The sequence below is a fragment of the Myotis daubentonii genome, chromosome 5 (assembly GCF_963259705.1).
Source record: "Myotis daubentonii chromosome 5, mMyoDau2.1, whole genome shotgun sequence".
Classification (NCBI taxonomy): domain Eukaryota; kingdom Metazoa; phylum Chordata; class Mammalia; order Chiroptera; family Vespertilionidae; genus Myotis; species Myotis daubentonii.
In genome coordinates this window covers 31560323-31586186 of record NC_081844.1, presented here as the reverse complement: position 1 = coordinate 31586186, position 25864 = coordinate 31560323, and the positions used below count along the sequence as shown (strand labels likewise).

The window sequence follows — 25864 nt, the reverse complement described above, 5'->3', positions numbered from 1 at the left end:
CATTTGTAGGAAATGTTCAAAACAGGCAAAGCCACAACGAGAGAAAGTGGATTCATGAGTGTCGGGGGCTGGGCAGGGGGAATTGAGGGAGGGCTTAATGGTAATGGGATTTCCCTTTAGGGTGATGAAAAAGTTCTGGAACTAGATAGTGGGGATAGTTGCACAACAATGTGAATGTATTTAATGCCGCTGAACTGTGTACTTACTTGCAAATGGTTAAAGTGACAAATCTTATGTTATGTACCACATTGTACCACAATCTAAGTATATATACTTTAAAAAATCAGACTGGACAATGGGATGTAGGGGGATGGAGTAGGAGGCAAGGTAGGGGGTGATAAGGTAAGGCCTCTCTGAGGAGCATACTTCTAAGGTGACACCTGAATAATGTGAACTTTCGGGGGAAGAGCATTCCTGGCAAAGGGAACAGCATGTGCAAGGGCCCTGGGGTGGGAATAAACTTGATGTGTTCACAGAGCAGGCAAATACCATTGTGGTGATTAAGGGGCTGGAGAGAAGAATAAGTGTAAGTTCCTACCAGGTCCTACTTGGGGTCATATATTAGCTGCCATAACAAAGGACTACAAACCAGATGGCTCAAAGCTATAGATGTTTCTTTTCTCACAGTTTTGGAGAACAGAAGTCCAAAGTCCAGGTGCTGGCAGGGCTGGCTCCTGCTGGAGGCTGTGAGGGCGAATCTATTCCAGGCCTCTCTCCCAGCCTCTGCAATTGTTGGTGTTCCTTGGCTTATAGATGCATCATCTGACCTCCGCCTCCCTTGTCACATGGTGTTCCCCTCTCACATGTCCCCTTCCCTTCTCCTCTCTCATAGACACTTGTCATCGGATTTAAGGCTCATCCTAAATCCAGGATGATCCTTAACTTACTTCCAGCTGCAAAGACTACTTTTTTCAAATAAGGTCACTTGCAGGGCTTTAGGGCTTGGCCATATCTTTTTTGGGGAAAGAGGCTCTATTCAACCTGCTACAGGTCTAAAAAGTAAGCAAGAGCCTGGCCTGTGTGGCCCAGTTGGTTGAGCGTGGCCCTGTGCACCAAACGTCACCGGTTGGATTCCCAGTCAGGGCATATGCCCAGGTTTCAGCTTCCATCCCCAGTCAGGGTACCTGCAGGAGGCAGCAGATCGATGTTTCTCTCTCTCTCTCTCTCTCTCTCTCTCTCTCTCTCTCTCTCTCTCTCCCTCTCTCCCTCTCTCCCTCTCTCCCTCTCTCCCTCTCCTGGTTCCCCTCCTCCTCCTCTCTCTCTCAAATCAATTTTTAAAAATTATTTTTAAAAAACAGTAAGCAAGAAACATGTATACAGCCTTTCTCGTGCTCCTGAACCGCGTTAACCACTCCCCGTGCATTATCTCATCAAATGCTGAAACGCCAGGACCGTTTTTTCCATTTCACAGATGAGGAAACTGAAGCCGATCCAGGGCTCAACCCCGCATCTGGTCTGATTTCGGAGGATGCACTGTGAGCGCTTCTCCATTCTGCAGCCTCCCGAAGTCCCGCCGGTCAAGGTCACCGCAGTGCACCACTGCGAGGAGCGCCTTTCCCGCCGCGGCCGAGCGAGCGAGCCCGGTGAGGTCTCGTCTCTCCAGCACACGCCCCGCCCGGTCCTAGGCTCACGGCTCAATCGTAGGGAGTGGCCGGCTGAGGCACCGCCAACCAGGGTCCTGAGGACATCGTTTCCTCCCTCCTCCCCTCTTAATCGAAGGAATGAGGCCTTCGCCGCCATCGGGTTATTTGTTTGTTTGCTCCTTGTTTTGTTTTTAAATCTGTGATGCGCCATCAGGACAATCATTTCCGCTTCTGCGGCGGGTGAGGCACTTGGACAGGTCCCCTCCCAGCCAATGGAGAGCCGCGGATCCGGCAGGGGGCTGTGCTGTTCGGGCAGCCCTGCCCCCACCGACCCACCCCGCACACAAAAGCAGCGTAATTAACCATCTTACGGAAGCCGAGCCTCTGACGGCTGCGAGCTGGAACGCCGAATATACCTGGGAGTCACAGGCTGCGACGATGACCCGGCACGCCGCTGCCTCCGAGCGCGGGGGAGCCGACAGCTAGCTGCACACCGCTCGCGCCCCGGGACAAAAGCGCCCTCCGCGCCCGCCACGTCGCTCGGGGTGACCTTGCTTGGATGCAGAGTCCGCCCCTGCGCCCATCTTCCTCGGATGCTCTGAGAGCCCGCGGACGGGCTGGGAAGACCGGGGATGCCGGGCTGCAGCCGCGCAGGGCTCGCCTTTGTCTGCGCGTAACCGGGAGAGGCCTCGGAGGGAACCAGCACTCGCCGCGGAGGTGAGTCCACCTTGCTTTCCCCCCACCCTGCTGGGCGGGGTGCCCCAGGCATCTGCTGCTGCAGCCCCCCTTCTGGCCGATGGAGCTGGTGGGGAGCGAGAGCCAGGGTCCTGACTCTTTGGATGGGAACCCATCCGCTTCTCCGTCAGCCGGCGCTCACACCTACCGTTCCCCTTCCGTGCCTATCGCTCACCTGGGGGCAGAGAACCGCACAATTTTCAGGACGCGTTTGGAGATTAGGCGGCTGAAACCCGCAGCCCCTCTCCGGAGCGCTTCCTACCAGACCAGAATGCCCACGTCCCCCCTCTGTGCCTTTCCTATTTATAGGCCTGGGAGCGATCCGGCAGAAGGCTTGGAGAGTGTGTACATCAAGGCTTGCCTATGGGGTGTGGGAGGCAGGGAGGTGGCTGAAGGCAGATTCCCCCTCTCTCTGGTCTTGACTGTGATGCGCTAATAATTCAGCACAACCGCGCAAAGGAACACTTCCCAGCTCTCCCAGCCTTCGCCTCATTGCCATTCTTCAATGTGAAGTCAGGATGGGAGAGTGGGAGTGGACAGGGCCTATGGGGGCCTACCCACACCCACATGTAGAGGACCTTGGGGCAACATGTGTAGCTCCCAGGTCTGGGCTGTAGGTATGTGTGATGGTGGTGGGGGGGGGGGGGGGGGCGGAGGGGGTCCTTCCTGGGGGCTGAGGTCACACCCAACTCAGGGTAAGGAAAACTGACGCAAAAGACCACTCCCTTCCGGCAGGAAATGAAGTCCCATTGCACCGACCTTTTATTTATTTTTTTGGCGAACTGCGTCTCACTGTCCCTTGTCCATGAATGAATGACGACATTCATGGAAGTGGGGAAAAGGTTCGAACTGCAGCCATCCTCTCCCTCCCTGCCTGGCCCTCACCGGTCTCAGGCTCCACCTGGGTCCTCCCACTCTGAGCCAGGATCCCAAATGCAGACCCTCACCCTTTCCGGGGACCGTGGTCCAGTGCGGGCAGGGCTTGGGATGTCACACCTGAGCTGTTGGCCATGTGCCGGCTCCACAGAGGGGCGGCTGGGCAACAGGGAAGGTGAGGGGCTGGCTGGAGGTGAGGGACCTGAGACACTCACAAGTGAGGATAACAACACTGGGGCTGTTTGGAGGGTGGGAGAATGGGATGAAGGACACACCAGGTCCTCTATAATGAAAGCCAAAGCCATGCCTGAAATCCTTTCACAAATCTGCGGATGAAAACAGGGTTTCTCAATCTCAGATCTATAGGCACTGGGAGCCAGATGATAATATCCTGGACGCTGCAGGGTGTGGAGAATCATCCCTGGCCTCCACCCTTTCAGTCCCAGGAGCAACCCCGCTCCAGTTGTGACAACCAAACATTGCCACGTGTTCCCTGCTGCTGCTGGGGGGAGGGGGGGGGATCAGAATTGCCCCCAGTAGAGAACTGCAGATTTAAAAGCACAGAACCTATGGTGTCATTTGAGTCCTACGATCCTGGATTGTTATGCCCAGAAGGTATCATAGAGATTATTTCTAGCACAACTCTTTCATTTACAAACAGGGAAACTGTAGCTGGGAGAGGTGAATGGCCTGAGAGTCTGCCATACCCCAGGTTATACCCAAATTCAACCTCACTCAGCAGCTGGCTCTGCTCCCAGACAGCCTAGCACTTAAGCCATCATCTAGAGTGCTGTGTCCCCCCGCCCCTGCCCTCAGCCAGCTCCTAGAACAAGAAAAACAAAACTGGCATTTTGTGGTTGGTAATAGTTATGATCCTGACTCCCAACCCCAGTCACTTTCCACACTGCCTTCGTTAGCCCTCAGGTCAGCAAGTTGTCAAGATTTTCTTCTTTGGGTGGGTGGGGAGGCGGATGAAGGGGCAGTGTAGGTAGCCTGGAGCGGGTAGAGATGAGTTGGAGAGACGGGTTGAGGTTGACCAGGTCCTGTTTGAAAGTGTCAATCCCAGCAAGGAAGCTTAAATATATTAGTCATCGACGCTTTAGTATAAATGAGTTTAATTGCTTATGGCTTCCCAGTTGAAGACTAAGATAATGAAAGGGTGATGAGCCCTGGGCAAGGTGGATTTCAGAGCGTTAGATGGAGGGGAGCCTGTAGCTGAAGCCCCAGTCTCTCACCTGGATTCAAACCCCAGACCCACATGGGTGTTCTTAGATCTCTTTGCTTCTGTTTTATCACCTGTGAAATGGGAAGCCTCATGAGGCTGGGCAATGATTCAGTAAAACGACGGGTGCCAGAGCTCTTTGCAGATGGATCTGAAATACTGAACAGGGGTGAGGGGTTGTTATGATGATGATTGTCCAGTAAAACCTCCATCCGTGGCTCTCCTTCAGAACTCATCCCTGCTTCAAGCCACACTTGATCCCATGGGGACAACAGAAGCCACACTCCGGATGGAAAACGTGGATGTGAAGGACGAATGGCAGGATGAAGGTCTTCCCAGGTACAGCTCCCCAGGCCTCAGTGTCAGCCGTGGAGGGGTGGGCCCAGCACTTCTCCCCGTGGGGCGCGGGAGAACTGCCAGTTGACCAGGCCAGGCCCACAATGAATATTTGCTACATTATTTAAGATTGATTTCCACCCCACCCCCGACTCTGTAAAGCTCCCATTTCCACACTATTTTGAGAATTCTAAACATTCTTGCAAACCCATTTCATGGACTATTATAATAGTCTTACCTGGGTTCCCATGAATCGGGTGATAGTGTATTTTTATCTGCAGCAGTCAGAGGGACTGTGTCATACCCCTGCTTAAACCCCTGGGGCAAATGCCCATCCCACAGAGAATCCGGGGTTCGGCCTCCGCCTGCTTCTTTGAGCTTACTGCCATCGCTATCTGTCCCCTTCATGCCCCTCCAGCCCCAGTAGCTTCCTTCCAGTCCTTACCCGTATCTGGCTGCCTCTGACTTTCAGACTTAGCACTGGCTGTTCCCTCTGCCTGGAACACTCCTCCCCAAACACCGATGCCTCCCTCATCTCCTTCAGGTCTCTGCCCACAGGCCACCTGCTCAGAGAGGACCTCCTGGCCCCTTTATTACCCTCTCCCACGTTTCTGAAGAACGGCACCCAAAGATACCCACATCCTAACACTGAAACCTGAGAATGTTCCCTTCGTGGCAAAAGGCACTTTGCAAGTGTGATTAAGTTAAGGATCTTAAAATGAGGAGATGATCCTGCGTTATCCAGGTGATCCTTATAAGAGGGAGGCAGAAGGAGACTTGACTACGGAAGTAGGAGCTATGACGATGGAAGTAACAGATGGGAGTCATGGGAGGAAGGGCCATGAACCAAGGGATGCAAGCACCTCTGGAAACTGGAAAAAGCAGGGAACAGACTCTCCCCTGGAGCCTCCAGAAAAAACTAGCCCTGCTCACACCTTGCCTTTAGCCCAGTGGCGCTGATTTCATACTTACTCCTGGCCTCTAGCATCATAAGAGAATACACTTGTGTTGGTTTAAGCCACAAAGTTTGTAGTAATTTGTTATAGCAGCTGTAGGAGACCCATACTATCTACTACACTAATTATTTTATATATTTCTCTTTTTTTAAGTCCATTCCTCCTCAAGGGAACTCTGTGAGAGCAGGGGCCTTTGATTTGACCACTGCTGTATGCTAGCATGAGGACAGAGCCTGGCATACAGTTCGTGCTCAATAGATAGGATGAGTGAATGACAGTCACTGGAAGGAATAAAAACAAGTAGGAAGAAAGCCCTGAGCAGCATCCACTGCTGACATGTAAGAACCACCAGGCCTCCCTTCTCTCTCTCTCTCTCTCTCTCTCTCTCTTTCTCTCTCTCTCTCTCTCTCTCTCGTTTTCTCCTCCAGCAAGACGTTGCTTTCATAACACAAACCATCTTCAGCACAGGCTCCCCTATTTCATTATTTGGATACAACCACTCATTTCCCTCCCCCTTTAATGCAAGGACTTTACCCCAGGAGATGATGACCAAGAGTTAGTTACATAACCATCTGGGAAGGAACAAAGAGACTGAGCCTGTTCACCCTGGAAGAGACTTTAAAGAGGTTCTTCAGCTCCAGAAATCTGTTGGCAAGGGCTCTGAGGGCAGAAACTAGGCTGGTGAACCACAGGCATGAAAGGGACGCAGGTTTGAGTCCAATGTAGAACATGTGGACTCAAATGGTCCGAGATTCGCTTTTTACAACTGGTCCCGTTCAAAAGCTAGACGGGCTTGTGGGAGCGGTCCTGGGCTCCCTCTCGACTGTGTCCAAGTGGAAGTTGTGATGTGGAGGGCGGGAGCCCCGGCTGAATTTGAATTTAGCCTCTTCCAAAGCTAGTCAGTTTCCATCTATATTTTGCACAGGTGTGTGTGGTGTGTGGTTCTTTATAGCGAGAGGGGCCAGTCCTCAGAAGAGCTGAGATCTCTTGTCTGCTCAGTACCGTCGTCTGTAGCAGTTTGTCTCCAGGAATAGAAGTATTTTGGGTAAGAGATGGCCACTGCATTAGGGCCAACCTCCTGCCCCTTCACCTTTAGAATGTTCTTTCCTCTCCACACTCCCTCCTAGAAGGCTTTCTCTTCAACTCTATAAGGTAGGGAGTGCTAATGCCTGGGGAAGGGGTCTCCAGACTCCCAGACTTGGCAGTTTGGGCAAATTAAGGATCGTTTTCTAGCAAGGAAGTCCTGATGTAGCTAAAAAGACTCTAGCCCGGCCAGTGTTGCTCAGTGGTTGAGCGTCAACCTATGAACCAGGAGGTCACGGGTTTGTATTCTCGGTCAGGGCACATGCCCAGGTTGCAGGCTCGATCCCCCAGTTGGGGGCATGCAGGAGGCAGCCGATCAATGATGCTCTCTCATCACTGATGTTTCTATCTCTCTCTCCCTCTCCCTTCCTCTCTGAAATCAATAAAAATATATTTTAAAAAGATAAAAATAGAGCCCTAACTGGTTTGGCTCAGTGGATAGAGCGTCGACCTGCGAACTAAAGGGTCCTGGGTTTGATTCCAGTCCAGGGCACATGCCTGGGTTGCAGGCTCAATCCCCAGTGGGGGTCATGCAGAAAGCAGCCAATTGGTGGTTCTCTCTCATCATTGATGTTTCTATCTCTCTCTCCCTCTCCTTTCCTCTCTGAAATCAATTTAAAAAAATATTTTAAAAAATAAAATAGAAAGGCTCCCAAATGGACAGGACGTGGCTTCGAGAGCAGTCACGTGCTCCAGTAGTGGGGGAGGGGTCTGTTTCCCCCCCCCGTAAAAAGTGGGATCAGATGGGGTGATTGCAGTAGGTTCCTTCCAGCACCAAGTGTCCAGGTTCCGACGGGCCTTCGGTCAGTCTTAGCATCTCTGGCCTCTGCTGAGACCAAAGCACTCCTGGACCTGGACTTTGAGAACCTTCTGATTCAAACCCCAACGGGCTTGCTCAGCCACCTTGGGCAACTCTTCAGGCATCTCTGTGCCTCAGTTTTCCTATCTGTGAAATAGGGGCAGTCATCCCTGGCTCAGGAACTTGTGAGAACTCAATGAGGTGTGTGGGGCCGGAGGGTTAAGACGGGCTGTCTAAATGATGGAGGCTGCCCAGAGCCATTGTCACCCTCAGTATTGTTCCTCTTAGGTTTTTAAAAAATACATATTTGATTGATTTCAGAGAGGAAGGGAGAGGGAGAGAGAGATAGAAACATCCATGATGAGAGAGAATCAACGATTGGCTGCCTCCTGCACACCCCCACAGAGGATCAAGCCTGAAACCTGGGCATGTGCCCTGACCAGAAATCTAACCATGACCTCCTTGTTCATAGGTCAGTGCTCAGCCACTGAGCCATGCCAGCCGGGCTTTTCCTAGTTGTTTGTGTCGTGTTCACTCTAGTACCTTTTTCTGCCCCCTCCCAATATTTTAAAAGGTAGCCCCTCTCAAAAGTGTTGTGGAGACAAAAATGGGGCTGATGGCCGTTGCAAATGTGAATTTCAAGTAAGTTTCCCCCAGCTGCAGAGGGTCCCTCTCTCTCTTCAGCAGTTCAGTGTTTGCAAGAGAGTGGCCTCCCTGTGCAGCCCTGCGTGGTGAGGGGGCCTTGCCAAGGCTCTGTCTGTCTTCCTCGTTCTGGAAGAAATGAGTGCAGCTCCTTGATGCTGCGTCCAGCTGCATTTCAACATAAGCACCTCTGTCTGGTGCCAGACAACCCCCAATTCTATTCCTTCCAGCTCAGCGAGCCCTTCCCCGGGGCGTCTTCACGCTTCTCGTGCCCACAGCCCCCTCCTGCTGCCATTACCTTGCAGTCTCTTCCTTCACTTCCTGCCCTTCTGCAGATTCTTATGGAGTCTGAAGTGAGGACAGCCTGGGGATTATCTACCTCACTGCCTAGTTTTCTCCTTTAATTCAGTCTAACGGTCGGCACCGACTGTACACCCCGCCCTGGGTGAAATGCTGGGGACACGTGGAGAACAGGACAGCTGCCTCAGCCCGGCCGGCGAGGCTCAATGGTTGAGTGTCGAACCAGGAGGTCACAGTTTGATTCCCCATCAGGGCACATGTCCAGGCTGCAGGCTCAATTCCCAGTATGAGGCATGCAGAAGGCAGCTGATCAGTGATTCTCTCTCATCATTGATGTCTTTCTCTCTCTCTCCCTTCCTCTCTGAAATCAATAAAATACATTTTAAAAAAAAGGCAGCCACCCTCATAGGGTGCTCACAGTCTGGGGCAGAGACAGGCTGTCTGTCCCCTTTAACCTTATAACCCACTGAGAAATTGCAGGTGGGTTCTCGGCCCTGGGAGAGGGCCTGGGTGGGGTCTGAGCAGGTAGCGGCTGAGCATTCCAAGCCGAGAGAGCGACACATGTAAAGGCCTTGAGGCCGCAGGAGCAGGACCGGGACTGAAGGGAGGCTGAGTGGAGAAACTGAGAACCAGGGTAGAGAAGGGCTGGACCAGGGTCTCATAGCCAAGGAGGGGCAGGTGCAGGATCAGATGTCTGACCCCAGTAGCCATGGGCTCTGTTTGTGTATAAATTTGTGTTCTGCTATAGTCCTCATCTTAACACGTTAAGCGCCATGTCGGTCACCGGTGACTGACACTATACTTTCCGTCCGGACCGGTCAGTCACTGGTGCCGCCAGCATGTCGGTGAAATCGGATATCGCGGGCTAAACGGAAAGGAAGACAAAACAGGCTCAGCGCTTAATGTGTTAACAGAACATCTAGAAGCAGGAAGCAGCCCTCGAGGCAGAGGGAACAGGATGTGCCCTGGACACTGGGGCAAGGAAGACCTCGGCCTGGTAAGGAGTGCAGTGTGAGAGCCCAACTGGTACGAGGTTGGAGGGTTCACAGACGCCACCTCCTCAGGGATGCACCGGTGAGGGGTTTTCGAAACATATATTTTTATTGATTTCAGAGAGGAAGGAGATGGGAGAGAGAGAGAGAAACATCAATGATGAGAGAGAATCAGTGATCGGCTGCCTCCTGCCTCCACCGTGGGGATCAATCCTGCAACCCGGCCGTGTGCCCTGACCGGGAATCAAACCGTGACCTCCAGGCGAGGGGTTTTTATTTCACCCTGAAAGGGTGCATGCGTTTCCAGGAGCTGCCATAGCAAAGTACCGCCAACCGGGTGGCTTACGACACAGAAATGGATTCTTTCCCGGTTCTGGAGGCCAGACATCCGAAGTCAAGGTGCCGGCCATGCTCCCTCTGAGGCCCTCGGGCTCCCAGGGAGGGTCCTTCCGCCTCTTCCAGCTTCTGGTGCCGGCTGGCACTCCTTGGCATCCCTCGGCTCGTGGACACGTCACTTTAACCTCTGCCTCCACCTTCACAGGGCCTTCTCCTCTGAGTGCCTGTATCCACGTTTTCTTCTCCTTATAAGTACACCACTCATTGGATTCAGGGCCCCCATAATCCAGTATGACCTCAACTTCATTCCATCTGCAAAGACGCTATTTGCAAACAGGTCCCAGTCCCAGGCCCTGGGGGTTAGTAACTGAGTTACCCTCCTGGGAGGACACCATTAGCGCCCACAGAAGGAGGAAGCCACACCGTGTGCCCTGCATATGCAGGGGAGCCCAGCCTCTTCCCTGGGTCGCCCATCGCCGAGAGCAAGCTCTACCGAGAGCCACCTGCGTCCGCCTCGGGTCCGTGGCAAGGCTTTAGCTCCGCGTAGTTTGAGGTTTTCCTGGGACTTGGGGGAGTCACAAGGTCTCGCCTGCCCGGAAAGCCGCAGCCCTGTGGCCCGGCGGGGTGGGTATTTGCTCTGCCCTGGTCAGAAGCCGTGGCCTGTCCTCCAAGGAGTCCGGAGTCCTGCTGAGTCAGCTTCTCCAGTTCTCCAGCATGAGCTGGAGCGTTTATTGAATATCCATTGCATTCTCTGGGCTGTGCCAGGCGCCTCAGCCTCATGGCCTCCTTCCAGTCCCAGGACAGCACCGCCCCCCCCGCCCGGGGGCCTGCCTTTCTCCCCACCCACATCCTCCTTCCACTCTCCCTTCCCACTGCTCTCTCTGCTCCTGACACCCTGGTCCGCTTTCTGATCTGTTCCTACAACTCGCCAAGTTTATCTGGCCTCAGGGTGCTCACACCTGCTGGGCCTCCCATCAAGATTGTCCTTTCTGCAGTCTTCCCATGATGATGCCAGCCTCTTGCCTTCAGTCTCCACTCAAAAGTCACCTGCTCGCCCTACCCGGTTTGGCTCAGTGGACAGAGCGCCAGCCTGCGGACTGAACAGTCCTGGGTTCGATTCTGATCAAGGGCACATGCCTCGGTTGCAGGCTCCTCCCCGGCCCAGCGCTTATGGGGGCTTGTGCAGGAGGCAACCAATCGATGTGTTTCTCTCACATCGATGTTTCTCTCTGTCTTCCCCTCTCTCTTCCACTCCCTCTAAAAATCAATGGGAAAATATCCTTGGGTAAGGATTAGCAGCAACAAAAAAAAGTCACCTTCACAAGGAAGCCTTTCCTGGCCACCCCTGATTGCACCCTGCCCCCCTCCTCCTTCATCTTGCTTAGTTCCCTTGTTGCAACTATCTGCTTTGTTCATCTGTTTATTTACTTGATTATCATCTTCCTTCCCTTTTGTATCAATCAGGGTTCTTAAGAAAAACACACGGAACCAGTTGGTTCTCATTACGTATAGAATATATATTTGTATGGTTGTACTTATTATTAATTAATAAATACTATTATTGTGTTTATATTATGTATGTACAATTGTACATATAAGTACGTATATTTTATTCATAATGTAGATATGTTTTAACATATTATTTTATGTATATGAGTGTGGATATTATATATATATAATTTATTCCAAGGAATTGTCTTGCTCAATTGTAGGGCTGTCAAGTCTAAAATCCATAGGGCAGGCTGGAAACTCGGGCTGGATTCAATGCTGCAGTTCTTTTCTTTTTTTAACATATTTTTTAAATTGATTTCAGAAAGGAAGGGAGAGGGAGAGAGAGAGAGAGAGAGAGAGAGAGAAACATCAATGATGAGAGAGAATCATTGATCGCTGCCTCCTGCATGCCCCCTACTGGGGATCAAGCCTGCAATCCGGGCACGTGCCCTGACCAGGAATTGAAGTGTGACCTCCTGGGTTCATAGGTTGATGTTCAACCACTGAGCCAAGCAAGAATTCCTTCTTCCTCGGGAAAACCTCAGACCTTTCCGTTGCATGAGGCCCACCACATTGTTGAGGATAGCCTCTGACTTAATGTCCATGGATTATAGATTTGAACTACATTTACCTCATACCTTCCCAGCAACACCTAGACCAGCATTTGATCAGATAACTGGGTACTGGAGCCTGGCCAAGTTGGTAAAAGCTCCTCACACACCCCCCCCCCCAAACTGTGTGTTACTATCTGAGCCCTGTACATTTCCCAGAGCTCCCCTAATGGATTGGTGAAATTAGTGAGAAGTGGGTGCTAGCCTTATTCTCATTTTACTGACGAGGAAAAGCAAGGCTCAGAGAGGGAAGGGAAGGGAACCCCCAGGAGCGCTGGAGAGCCTCAGAGCGATGTTTGCTCCCAGCCCTCTCAGACGTTCCCACTGTTTTACTCGGGTCCTTGGTTTCCTAGTCCGAGTCGCTGAGCAGTTGGGTGCTTTCCCCACCGTGACGTTTAGGCTAGATCGGTGGCCACGTAGGACCGTCATGGGCCGCCCAGGGTGGGAGGCTGAATCACACCCTGATGAGAACTGAAGACAGTGCTGGCTGCACCACAGTGCAGTTCCCTGCCAGGAGGAGTGGGTGGCCAAGCAGGGCTCCCTGCTCAGCCGATGGGAGATGCTCCCCAGGCCAGAGGGCTACTTCCCTGTGGTCCTCCTCGGGTTGATGCACGTGTGCTGACTGGGCACAAGGGGGCAGTAAAGGGCAACGCCCGGAATTAGCTCTGCCCACTTCATTTCAACCCGGAGGGGGTCCTCCAGTCCAGCCTCAGTTTCCCCTCCTGTGACATTGGTTTCCGCCTCCTCATATGGCTGCTGTGAGGAGCAAATGAGATCTTGCCCTGGACATTCCAACCCGGCACACAGCGAATGCCCTGTCCGTGAGGGTCAAACATGATTCTAGCTGATTCCGGAACAGGAATTGCAGCCTCAGACGCTGAAGCGTGCGGGCAGGCAGCGTCAATGAGAGAAGGAGCTGGAAGAAAATTCCAACACCCGGCTGAACCGGAGAGGCGGACAGACAGTTCCTGGCGGTGCTTACCACATGTAAGGGCAGATCTGATTCAAGAAAAGACAGGAAGCTAGAACGTTTGTGTCAGATCTCTGATTTAACCGCAGATTTAAAGTGTTTAAATGCTGTGTGGGCTGGATGGAGCCAGGGGTGGTACACCTGCCATCAGTCTGCAATTTGGGGCGACCTTGCACGTGGGCAATGTGCTTCCTCTACGCCAGGACCCTGGACCCAGTCATGAGTCAGCAGCCCCGCCCTTCCCCCATGTTGAGAGCAAGGGTGGCAGCTACAGAGAAGAGGAACAGAGCAGTGTGTACATGAAATGCCTCTTTATTTATTTTTAATATATTTTTATTGATTTTTTACAGAGAGGAAGGGAGAGGGATAGAGAGTTAGAAACATTGATGAGAGAGAAACATCGATCAGCTGCCTCCTGCACACCTCCTACTGGGGATGCGCCCGCAACCCAGGTACATGCCCTTGACCGGAATCGAACCTGGGACCCTTCAGTCCGCAGGCCGACGCTCTATCCACTGAGCTAAACCAGTTAGGGCATTGAAATGCCTCTTTAAAACCTTCTTCTGACTTTATTAGAAGCTTGCCTTTATAAAAAATATATATATATACAGGTGAGCCCAGTCAGCAGGTCTCGGCAGTTGAGCATTGACCTATGATCCAGAAGGTTACAATTCAATTCCCAGTCAGGGCACTGCCCAGTGTGGGGCATGCAGGAGGCAGCCGATCAATGATTCTCTCTCATCATTGATGTTTCTATCTCTCCCTTCCTCTCTGAAATCAATTAAAAATATAAAAAAAATAGTTGAGGTGAAATTCATGTAACATAAAATTAACCCTTTTGAATGCACGAATTAGTGGCATTTGGTGCACTCCCATGTTGTGCAGTCATCACTTCTGTGTTGTTCCAAAACATTTCTATCACCCCAAGAAGGAGCCCTGTCCCCCTTAGCAGTCGCCCCCCCCCTACATACCTCCCCCCAGCCCCTGGCAACCACTAACCCACTTTCCGTCTCTAGGTGTGCCTGTTCTGGACATTTCACATAAACGAATCACATACTGGGTGGCCTTTTGTGCCTGTTGTCTCTAACTTAGCATAAAGTTTTCGAGGTCCACCCATGCTGCAGCATGAGTCCCTGCTTCCTTCCTTTTCATGGCTGCATAATATTCCATCGTGCGGCTGGGTCACACTTTGTTTATTCATTCGTCGATGGATAGATATCTGGGTTGTTCCCACTTTTGGGCCATTGTGAGTCGTGCTTCTGTGAACATTCGAGTATGGGTTTTCGTGTGGACGGATGTCCTCATTTTCTTAGGGCCTCTGCTCTATTTTTGACCTCCAGGAGAGCAGGGCAACATCTGATTCACCCTGTACCTCCAAAACCCACCAAAGCACCTGGAAGGGAGTGGTTACTCAAAGAACATTCAATGCGTGGGGCATGGGGGAAAGGTGGGAGGGAGGAAAAGGAAGAAGCGTGGGTAGGTTCCACCCTGCAAAAGGTACCAGGTCATCCCCTACAAGGAACAGAGGCGAGGGAGAAAGAGTGTTTGAAAAGGAAAGGAAAGCGCATTCTACCGTCCTTCCCAGTCTAAACAGCCCCCCTTTCGGTTGAAGAGGCAGAACCGAATGAAGGCTGTATGCTTCCCAGAGTCAGCATGCCCCACAGCTGGAGTCTGGACAGCCCGTGCACGCTGCAGATCCTTCGGCCTGGGATTGGACAGGTCCCCGGGGAGCGCAGGACCTGGAGCCTGTGGGTGCAGCTCAGGCAGTCAGAGCTGTTGCTCCAAAATACAGTCTGGTCATGACCAGAGAGACAGGTCTTATTCCGCACATCTGTGCCCCACCAAGCATTCGCGGGGCACAAATGCATAGAGGGCAGCGTTTTTTAAAATTGCTTTTTCTGTATATAATGAATCCTAACGATCCCACAAAAAAACTACTAGCACTGATAGATGAATTCAGGAAAGTAACAGAATACAAAATAAATATCCAGAAATCTGTTGCATTTTTATATACCAATAATGAACCATCAGAAAGGCAAATTAAGAGAACCATCACATTTACAATTGCGTACAAAAATACCTAGGAATGAAGTTAACCAAGGAGGTAAAAGACCTGTTTTTGGAAAGTTATCAGGTGCTGAACAAAGAAATGAAAGAAGATACAAATAAATGGAAGCACGTGCCATGCTCGGGGCATTGTTAAAATGTCCATACTACCCACAGCAATCTATAGATTCAACTCAAATCCTATCAGAACGCCAATAATATATTTCACGGAACGCTAACAAATAATCAAAAAATGTGTATGGAATCACAGAAGACCCCGAATAGCCATAGCAATCTTGGGACAGAACAACATTTGAGGAATCACGCTACCTGATACCAAACTATTCTGCAAGGCATAGTAATCAAAACAGCATGGTACTGGCGTGAAAACAGACATACAGGGGGGCCTTGACTTACGAGTGTCCCGACTAACGAGTTTTTTGAGATACCGGCTGTCTCTCAGCCGATTTTTTGCATTGAGTTGACAGAGTAATTTGAGTTAACGAGCTCCTTAACGAGCTTGGTCTCAGAACGAATTAAACTCGTAAGTCAAGGCCCCACTGTGTAGGAACATGAACAGAGAGCCCAGAAACAAACCACTCCTATTTGACGAAGGAGGCAAGAACATACCATGAGTTAAGGCAGTCTACTCAATAAAGTGGTGTTTGGTTCATTGGACAGATACGGGCAAAGAAATGAAGCGGCCTACTTTCTTATACCATATACTAGTACAAGAATAAGCTCAAAATGGACTAACGACTACATGTAAAACTCGAAACCATAAAAACCCTAGAAGAAAACATAGGCAGTAAAATCTTTGACATTTCTATCTTTTTAGAAAATAGATTTTATTTTTATTTTCGGGCATTTCTCTTAGTAATACTTTTTCTGATCTACCTCCTCAAGCTAGGGAAACAAAAGAAAAAATAAACAAATGGGACTACTTCAAACTGAAAAGCTTTGCAAAAGAAACCATCAACAAAACAAAAGGACAAGAATGGGAGAACTTATTCACCAAGGATACATCTGATAAGGAGTTAATGCCCAAAATTTATTTTTTTAAAAACCCTCATACAACTCAACACCAAAAAACAAACAACCTCATTAAAAAATAGGTAAGGGACCTGAATTGACCCGTCTCCAAAAAGGACATACAGATGGCCAATAGACAAACGAAAAGATGCTCAACATCACTCATCAGCGAAATGCAAATTAAAATCACAATGAAATATGGCCTCACACCTGTCAGAATGGCTATCACCAATAAAACAACAAACAACAAGTCTTGGCAAGGACGGGGAGAAAAGGGAACCCCTGTGCACTGTTGGTGGGAATGCGTATTGGTGCAGCCACTGTGGGAAACAGAATGGAGGGCCCTCAATAAATTAAAAGTAGAACTGCCTTGTGGCCCAGCGATTCCGCTTCTGGGTATGTACCTGAAGAAACCCAAAACAGGAATTGGAAAGAATATATGCACTCCCATGCTCGTTACAGCATTATTTACAGTAGCCAAGGTATGGAAGCAACTTAAGGGGTCATTAACAGACAAGTAGATAAAAAAGTAGTGGTTGTGTTGGCTTCGGCAGCACACATGCTAACTTGGAACGATACAGAGAAGAGAGATTTGCATGGCCCCTGCGTAAGGCTGCCCAGCAAATCCTGTGACGCATTCCACATTTAAAAAAAAAAAAAGTAGTGGTACATTCTATCTAATAAAAGAGAAAAATGGTAATTGGCGTACGACGATACCCTTTTCATTGGCTAATCAGGGCTATATGCAAATTAACTGCCAACTATGATTGGCAGTTAACTGCCAACAAGATGGCGGTTAATTTGCATATGTAGGCACAATGCAGGGAGGCGAAAGGGAAAGCAGGAAGAAGCCCCCTGCCACTGACAGTGATCAGAAACCCAGGGGGGAGCTAAGAGCTGGGGGGCAGGGCAAAGGCAGCCCTGGGGCCGCCTTTGCCCTGCCCCCCAGCCATGATCGGAGAATCAGGCGCCTTTGCCGCCCTGGCCAGTGATAGCAGGAAGTAGGGGTGGAGCCAGCGATGGGAGCTGGACACGGTCGAAGCTGGCAGTCCCGGGAGCTAGGGGTCCCTTGCCTGGGCCTAAAGCGAAGCCCACGATTGTGGGGCCGCTGCAGCTGCGGGTCCCCGCTGCCCGGGCCGGACGCCTCAGCCAGAGGTGTTAGGCCTGGGCAGGGGCGGAGCCTGCAACCACGGGGAGCTGGGGGTCCCCTGCCCAGGCCTGACACCTCTGCCGGAGGCCTCAGGCCTGGTCAAGGGGCCGATCAGGTGATTGGTGATCGGAGGGTGATGAGGGTCAACTCCTCTGGCCGAGGCATCAGGCCTGGGTTGGGGGCGGAGCCGGGGATTGGGGGGATATGATGGTCCCCTCGCCCAGGCCTGAAGCCTGGGTCAGAGGCGTCAGGCTTGGGCGGGGGGTGGAGCAAGCGATCAGAGGGAGATGGGGGTTCCCCTGCCCAGGCATGATTCCTGGGCCAGAGGCCTCAGGCCTGGGCGGGGGCCAGAGCCAGTGATCAGGGGGAGATGGGGGTCCCCTGTCCAAGCCTGACACCTCTGGCGGAGGCGTCAGGCCTGGGCAAGGGGCCGATCAGGCGATCGGAGGGTGATGGGGGTCTACTCCTCTGGCCAAGGCATCAGGCCTGGGCTGGGGGCAGAACCAGTGATGGGGGGAAATGAGGGTCCCCTGCCCAGGCCTGACGCCTCTGTCAGAGGCGTCAGGCCTGGGCAAGGGGCCGATCCTGCGATTGGAGGGTGATGGGGGTCAATGCCTGAGGGCTCCCAGTATGTGAGAGGGGGCAGGCTGGGCTGAGGGACACTCCCCCTCCACACACACACACACACACACACACACACACACACACACCCAGTGCACGAATTTCGTGCACTGGGCCCCTAGTATATCTATAATGGAATATTGCTTGGCCATAAGAAAGAATGAAATCTTATCATTTGTGACAGCATGGATGGACCTAGAGGATATGATGCCAAATGAAAGAAGTCCTTCAGAAAAAGACAAATACCATGCGATTTCACTTGTATGTGGAATCTGATGAACAATACAAATGAATAAATAAAACAGAAACAGACTCATAGATACAGAGAACAGACTGATGGGTGCCAGAGGGGGATTGGGTGGGGGGCTGCATGAAAAAGGGGAAGGTATTGAGAAGTACTTATTGGTACTTACAGTCATAGGGATGTACAGTACAACATAGGAAGGCTAGTCAATAAAACCGCATAAATACCTTTTAGAAGTTTTCTATTTCCAGAAAAGTTGCACCAATAGTACAGAAGGGTTCCATATACCCCACACCCAGTTCCTCCTCTGATTAACATTTTAAATCAGGCTGGTACTTTTGTTACAATGAATGGACCAGCGTTGATACATGATTCATGACAAGTCCACAGTTTATTCAGATCCATAATCCTTTTCTCCTAATATCCTTTCTCTGCCCAGAAGCCCACCCAGGATCCCAGGTAACATTCAGTCCTCACATCTCCATAGGCCCCTCTGGGCTGTAACATTTTCTCAGACTGTCCTGGTTTGGGGTGACTTAGACAGTTTTGAGGAGGACGGGTCAGGGATCTTGTAGAATATCCCTAAATTGGGAGTTTGTCTGGTGTTTTTCTCATGACTAGACCAGGGTGATGGGTTCTGAGAGGAGGACCCCACAGTGAAGGGCCCTTCCATCCCCTCATAACCAGGGTCACGTGTCAGCAAGTCTTACCACTGTTGACGTTGACCTGAGCCCCTGCCTGAGGGTGTGGGGCAGGTTTCTTCCGCTATTTCCAGCACCCACCTGGCACCATACGTGCTGCCCAGCCCACAGGGAGCTATCCTCCATCTCCTGAGGGCGGAGTATCTACATACATTATTTGGAATTTTTCTGTGCAGATGAGTTGTCTCTTCTCCCCTGTAGTTATTTATTCAGTCATTTCTTTAGACCCGTATGGTCTCATGGACATTTTCTTTTACTCTTTGGCTTACAATCCAAATAACTGCCCAGCATTGGCTGTGGAGAGAGCTTCCGGTTGACTGCCATGTCCATTGGAAAACTTCTTGCTGCATCTAAGCTCTGCAGCCACCCCATGAAGAATGTGGCTCATATCCCAGAGCGTGTAAAACCGGGTGACCCCGGACGAGACCCTCCCTCGCTCTCAGCTTTGGCTTTCCCTAATGGAAAGACAATATCCATTATGTTCTCTGCAGGGAGCCCTCCGGCACTGGGGCGCTGACTTTCTGTGCTAATGCACAGATGTGTTTTGTGCCCGCGATTCCCAGAGCTAAACGGGTGCTGTTGTTCTTGTTGTTGTTGTCTGCACTCCCTGCTCCGGTTGCTGGATTTTCGGTGCCTGGTGATCGATGCCCCTCCCGGCTGGGTTCCCAGGCCACTCCGGGAAGAGACGGGGATGGACGCGCTCGGCAGCCCAGCAGAAGACACGTCCTGTGAGTTTCCACACGTGCAGAAAGGGGTGCTCTGCCCGAGACTGTAGAAATGCCAGAGGCTGTGACTGCTGAGTGGCACGTCAGGAAAGGGGGTAGTTCTGCTCCGAGGCCTGCAAGGAAAGCAGCTGCGGTGGGCGAGAGACATGTGGGCACCGTCATGAAGTCGGCACAGTGGTGCTGCTGAGTGTCCTTGCGCTGGTTACTCAACCTCTCTATGCTTCCAGTTTCTCATTTACTAAATAGAGGGAGTGAGCCTACCACACAATGGGGTGCAGCTCCCACCGGGTCAGGAAGTGGAGAGGAGGAGAAAGAAAGAAAAAGCACCCGTTTTGTTTTGTTTTGTTTCTGTTTTCCTGCTTCCCCACAGCCCCTCCCAACACGCTGAACTTCAACGGAGCCCACCGCAAGCGAAAGACGCTGGTGGCCCCGGAGATCAACATCTCCCTGGACCAGAGCGAGGGCTCCCTGCTGTCGGACGACTTCTTGGACACCCCCGATGACCTGGACATCAACGTGGATGACATCGAGACCCCCGATGAGACGGACTCGCTGGAGTTCCTGGGGAACGGCAATGAGCTGGAGTGGGAAGGTGAGTGAGCTTGGGGTTTGCTCATGGCACCTGCCTGGCCCCAGGTCGCACTCAGCAGCCCTACTGGCTTCCGGGGCCGGCTTGGTAGAGCAATTCCTCCACCCCTGCAGGCTCGGGTAGGGCAGGTTCCCCAGCTCAGGGCTCACGGCACATCCCCAGATCCTCCTGCCTCTACAACTCCATGGATGTTTTTCTTGTAAACTTGGGTTTTTCTGGGGGAACATGGTTCTCAAAGCTGACAGAGACCAAAAGAAAGTGCCTCCAGCTGACCCCACGCGTGTTTGTGGGGCATTTACTCAGGAGCAGGTCTCCACTGCGACGTGGGGTGTGGAGGGAATACGGCAGGAAGAGCGGGTGCCGCCTGCACGCACACTGGTCAGAGACAGACGCCAGGTAATGAGAGAAATAATGAGAGAACGGAGTGTGAGATCGTAGCAGCTGGTCATCAGTGCTGTGAGCACCTTAGGGGAGGTGAAGGCCTGGGGCAGGGTCTCACCTGAGGGGTGATGCTGTCCCCCAAAGAACAGTGGGCAATGTTTGGTGACATCTGTGGAAACCAGGGGTGCTGCTCAACACCCCACAGTGCCCAGGACAGCCCCCCCACCCAGGCCCAAATACCCTAAATCAGGGGTCCTCAAACTACAGCCCGCAGGCCACATGCGGCCCGCCGAAAACGTTTATCCGGCCCGCCGGGTGTTTTTGCCACCCCTGTGTGCATAGGAATTTGTTCATAGTTTTTTTAAAACTATAGTCCGGCCCTCCGATGGTCTGAGGGACAGTGAACTGGCCCCCTGTTTAAAAAGTTTGAGGACCCCTGCCCTAAATGCTCAGGGTGAGACCCCTTGAGCTGGGGGAGCTGAGTGTGGGGGACTCCCTTGGAAGGGTGGTCAGGGCAGGTCTCGCTGGGGGGATGTTAGTTGATCTGACATCTCTAGACAAAAGCACAGGTCAGGTCAGAAAGCCTGCGATGGCGGTGGCCACGGGAATAGAATCAGAGCGGATGGAATCAGAGCCGCAGAACCTGCTGGGTGGGTGTGGAATATAAAGGGAGGAAGGAGCCAGTGGTGATGCCTGGGGTTGGTGGGGGCCTGAGAGTCACTTCCTGAGGCAGGAGGCCCGCAGGGCGAGAGGTGGGAAGGAGGTGGATGTTCTAAGAGTGGCCGAGCAGGAACGATGCCCAGAGAGGGAAAGCAGGCGTGCCCGGTCACACAGCAGGCCGTTCACAGAAATGAGCTCTCCCCGGGCTGGCGGCCTGACACCCACCCTGGGCATGGTCCTGTGTGCCATGGCTTGGAAGAAAGTTACTTGGGTGTCACTTTCTGATGACCAGGTCCCTCGTTTTTCCCAGCCGCCTCAGGCTAACGCTGTTGGTGAGCGAAGTAGAGGACAGGTGTTTTGCCTGTGGCCTGGGGAGAGAGGTGGGGGCTCTGCGGCCACGGGCAGCAGCGGGAGCTGGGAGAGGCTGGGACGAGACGTCCAACTCAGGCCTCCCTTCCAGATGACACCCCCGTGGCCGCTGCCAAGAACATGCCCGGGGCCAGCGCGGACCTGTTCGGGGACGGCGCGGCTGAGGACGGCAGTGCCGCCAACGGGCGCCTGTGGCGGACAGTGATCATCGGAGAGCAGGAGCATCGCATTGACCTGCACATGATCCGGCCCTACATGAGGGTGGTGACCCACGGAGGTGAGACCACACCCCTGGGGCCCCCTCAGTGGCCCGCTCTGAACCCCAGCCTCTTCAGGGGCCACGGGGATGCTACACTCTCGTCTCTGGTTGGGTGGGGGTGAAACGTGCATGAGGATGAGCCCTGGATGCCGGGTGCACATAGGGGGTGCCTAGGAGGATGGCTGGCGTTCCCTACCAAAGGCAGGACAGGTCAGGGGCTGGGGCGGCTCAGAGCTTAGAGCTCAGCGAGGGCTCTGCCCGGACACTCACTGGCGGCCTCTCCCCAGGGTACTATGGTGAGGGCCTCAGTGCCATCATCGTCTTTGCCGCCTGCTTCCTCCCAGACAGCAGCTCTCCCGACTACCACTACCTCATGGAGCACCTCTTCCTGTAAGTGGCCGCCGGCTGCACACACCCCCCCCCCCGCCACCCCCCGACATTCCTGAGGGCCCGGCAGTGGGCTGGACCAGGCTGTGCGAACCACATTGGGAGGGGGCTCTGCCTGGCACCAGGCAGGGGCTGGGCCACCAGCAGACCTGGATCTGAGTTCCCTGCTCACCCACTGGGCCTCATCGGTGCAATCATGATCGTCAGCGTCGCTGTCATGTATTGAGTATTCGCTATGCGGCAGCCACGAGGCTGCGTGCTGCGTCCCTGATGACGCACTCCATCCTCCCCATAACCCTGTGGGGTGGGCGCCTCCCCTTCGACAGGGGCAGAGTCCGAGGCACAGACAGTAAGTCACTTGCCCAAGGACACACAGGTAGCGTTCTGTTGCTACGGAGCCAGATAATACATATGAAGCACCGGGCAGATGGCAGTAAGAGCTCTATAAGTCATGATCACTCACTATCGTTATTATGAAGATTCCCTTCTTACACAGCAGGGCTTGGGTGCCAGGTGGGCTGGAGGATGAGGAGGTACCTGTGGGAGGTCAGAATGGGAAGTGGCCTGAGAGACCAGGGAACCCAATTACAAATCAGAAAGGAGAGGCTACGAGAGCAGAAAGGATTTTTCTGAAATCCCTCAGAGAGAGATAGAGCCAGGAGGGACCCCAGGTCCCTAACATCTGGTGCCGTGAGTTACCTACGGTGGGTGCCTGTTCCCCAGCTATATCTGGGGCTATTGAGACCCATCCCCAGAATTAGTGGAGATAGTAAGTGAAGTCATGCATATAAAGCATGGCACATAGTAAGTGCTCAATTAAATAGTAACTACTATAATCATTATACTCACGGACACAAATTTGGGGTGGGCTGGGGTTAATCACATCCACACACACCCCCTGGAGTGTAACACTGGGACAGCCAACAGTTCCTGCACAGGTGTGGCTGGCACAGCTGGGGCAGGGGGTGGCAAAGGGAGCAGGTGCCACAGGTGTCCAGTCCCAGGAACTGGGGCTTTCTAACTCAGGATCGCTCTCACTGGGTCCCCTGTCCTCCGTGCCCTGTGACCAGGTACGTCATCAGCAGTTTGGAACTCCTGGTGGCAGAGGATTACATGATCGTGTACCTGAATGGTGCCACCCCCCGGCGGAGGATGCCGGGCATCAGCTGGCTGAAGAAGTGCTACCAGATGATCGACAGAAGGTGAGGGGGGGGGCGGGGCCTGCCTCCGGTGCAAGGGGACCCCGAGCAGGGCTGGTTCCAGAGGGAGACCCTGGGGCCCTGAGGCAGCATCTGCTCCGTGCTCCCCCAGCTTCTAGTGGTCGCCGGCAAGCCTTGGTGCCCCCTGGTTTGTAGATGCATCACCCCAGCTCTGCCTTCACCTCCACATGGCACCTCCCTGAGCGTGCGTCTGTGTCTTCAATTTCCTCTTTTCACAAGGACGCCACGCGTCATGTATTAGAGGCCCACCCTGCTCTGGTCTGACCTCACCTGAAAGCGTTACGTCTGCAAAGACCCTGTTTTCCAAATAGTGTCCCCTTCTCGGGACCCAGGAGTTATGGGTTTGGGGCGAGACGGGGGAATGCAATTCAGCGTGACAAAGGAAAATTGCTCAGACTCTAATGTAGGAGAGAGACAGCTCCGCCACCTGCAAACTCCGCCAAGGGGCTTAGCTTTCAGAGCCTCTGCCTTCTCCGTGTTACGTGGTGCTGCCCCCGGGGGGGCGGAGGAGGCAGCCCTCCCTCCCCAGGGCCTGCCCCCGGAGCCCATCCTGCTGCTTCTGCCTTCCCACGCAGGTTACGGAAGAACCTGAAGTCCTTAATCATCGTCCACCCGTCCTGGTTCATCCGCACTGTGCTGGCCATCTCCCGCCCCTTCATCAGGTGAGGCTGCACCCTGTGTCCAGATCCCGCGTGGCTGTGTCTTGTATTTTTAATCAGCGTTTCCCAACTTCTCTATGCTAAATAGGTAGTATTAATTTAAACACTTTTCAATCACAGGTATTGTTATTAAGCGACAAACACGAGAGAAATAATAATCAGCTCTCCCATAGTGAATGGTGGATACCTTTTAACTTTTAACCCCGAGACGCTGGTGTCATTGTGTACATTTCAGGGATGAGTAAACTGAGGCTCAGAAAGGTCCAGGAACTCACCCAGACTCACACAGCAAGGTCACTAGCCCACCACCCTCCCCAGGAGGGAACCCAGCTCCGTTCACTCCAGAACTTGTGGGGGAGCCATTAGGATGCCAAGAGGGTCTGACCTACTCCTGGCCAATCATTCAATGAACCAACACGTGAAACCCCGCCTTGGGATCGATGATTTACCAAAAGGACTCACAGGACTCAGAAAAGCTGCTATACCCATGGTTCCGCTTTCTTACTGCGAACGGATGAAGATTAAAATTGGCAAAGGAAACGGGTGCACACGGGAGTCTAGGAGAAACCGGAAATGAGCTTCCAGTGAGCCCCTCCCGGTTGTGCCCAAAGCCCTGATTCTCCCAGCAAGCTCAGCCACACGGGAACGGAGCACCAGGTGGCCGAACCTACTCGGTCTTCAGCGACTCCAGAGATCACATTGACATTACGTGGCTCAAGGCCCCCACCCTAAGCCACACCGTTAGCACAGACGGCACGGCAGGCTTTGAGGCCCAGGTCACCTAAGACACTCTTACCAGGCAGGACGATTCTCAGCTTATAGGTGATCTCCCACGCGTACCAAGAGCCAGCTCTTTCCTTCCAATGTAAGGGTTTGGGTCCTCCAAGCCGCTGGGTTCGCCCTCTGCTGCACAATATAGAAGCACCTGGAAAAACAGAGCAAGGAAACCCAAATTTACATGCCCTAGTCAATCACATACAAACTGAACGTACATTTAACTTAACATCGTGCCAAACACTGAACTGAGTCAAGATCCTTCTTCATGTCCACATTCCCAACTAAGAATCTGTGATGCGTTTCAGAGTCGGGCCCAGCCCGGCCAGCGTGGCTCAGTGGTTGAGCGTGGACGTAGGAACCAGGAGGTCACGGTTCGATTCCTGATCAGGGCACATGGCCAGGTTGTGGGCTCCATCCCCAGTGTGGGGCGTGCAGGAGGTAGCTGATCCATGATTCCCTATCATCATGGATGTTTCTCTCTCTCTCTCTCTCTCTCTCTCTCCCTCTCTCTCTCTCTCTCTCTCTCTCTCTTCCCCTTCCTCTCTGAAATTAAAAAAAAGAGAGAGAGAGAGAGAGAGAGAGAGAGAAAGTCGGGCCCATACTTTGCCTTGAAGGATTTGCAAAGAGGCAACTTCAGGCGCTCTGTGCTCAAGGACTCGTAATAGTGAAAGCAGGCGAACAGTACACTAGCTATGGATCCTTTGTGCTCATGATGAACCCACTGGGCAAAACGGTGAACACGCACGTCGGCCTAACAGAACGGCGTTCTGGCCTCAATATCCCATCGCCCAAGGCAGACCATTCACTCGCTCTTGGTTGCTATTCCCATGGCAAATTGTGAGGATCTTGTTTTGAGCTTTCAAAGAGAGAAGAGGGGAGAGGGGAGGAAAATGCACTTCTTTTGAAAGCTGAGGAAAGCGGCCCTGGCCAGTGTGGCCCCGTTGGTTGGACATGATCTGGGGCACTACAAGGTTGCAGGCTCGATTCCCGGTCAGGGCCTGGGCTACGGGCTCGATCCCCAGAAGGGCGTGCAAAAGGCAGCCAATCTGTACTCTCACATCGGTGTTTCTCTCTCCCTCTTCCTTCCTCTCTCTCTAAAAGTCAATTTTAAA

General features: G+C 52.6%; 1 protein-coding gene, 1 long non-coding RNA gene and 1 other non-coding gene across 4 annotated transcripts in view; 2 read left to right on the top strand and 1 right to left on the bottom strand.

Annotated features, from left to right (window-relative positions):
- The first annotated feature begins 1752 nt into the window (after positions 1 to 1752).
- Positions 1753 to 25864, top strand: part of ATCAY (ATCAY kinesin light chain interacting caytaxin) — a 35780-nt gene continuing 11668 nt past the window's right edge. For both annotated transcript variants that reach the window (XM_059697183.1, XM_059697182.1), the window contains exons 1-8: positions 1753 to 2300; positions 4646 to 4755; positions 19396 to 19454; positions 19822 to 20043; positions 21542 to 21727; positions 21997 to 22099; positions 23167 to 23298; positions 23892 to 23978. In XM_059697183.1, coding sequence (XP_059553166.1) covers positions 4679 to 4755; positions 19396 to 19454; positions 19822 to 20043; positions 21542 to 21727; positions 21997 to 22099; positions 23167 to 23298; positions 23892 to 23978 — 866 coding nt within the window. In that variant the 5' untranslated portion in view covers positions 1753 to 2300; positions 4646 to 4678. The remainder of the gene's footprint in view (positions 2301 to 4645; positions 4756 to 19395; positions 19455 to 19821; positions 20044 to 21541; positions 21728 to 21996; positions 22100 to 23166; positions 23299 to 23891; positions 23979 to 25864) is intronic.
- LOC132236260 (U6 spliceosomal RNA) lies at positions 16550 to 16659 on the top strand. Its single transcript, XR_009453217.1, has one exon. It is a non-coding gene; the product is annotated as a U6 spliceosomal RNA (small nuclear RNA).
- LOC132235198 (uncharacterized) overlaps positions 21784 to 25864 on the bottom strand; it is a 37009-nt gene continuing 32928 nt past the window's right edge. The window contains exon 3 of the long non-coding RNA XR_009452996.1: positions 21784 to 24900. This is a non-coding gene — a long non-coding RNA (uncharacterized LOC132235198). The remainder of the gene's footprint in view (positions 24901 to 25864) is intronic.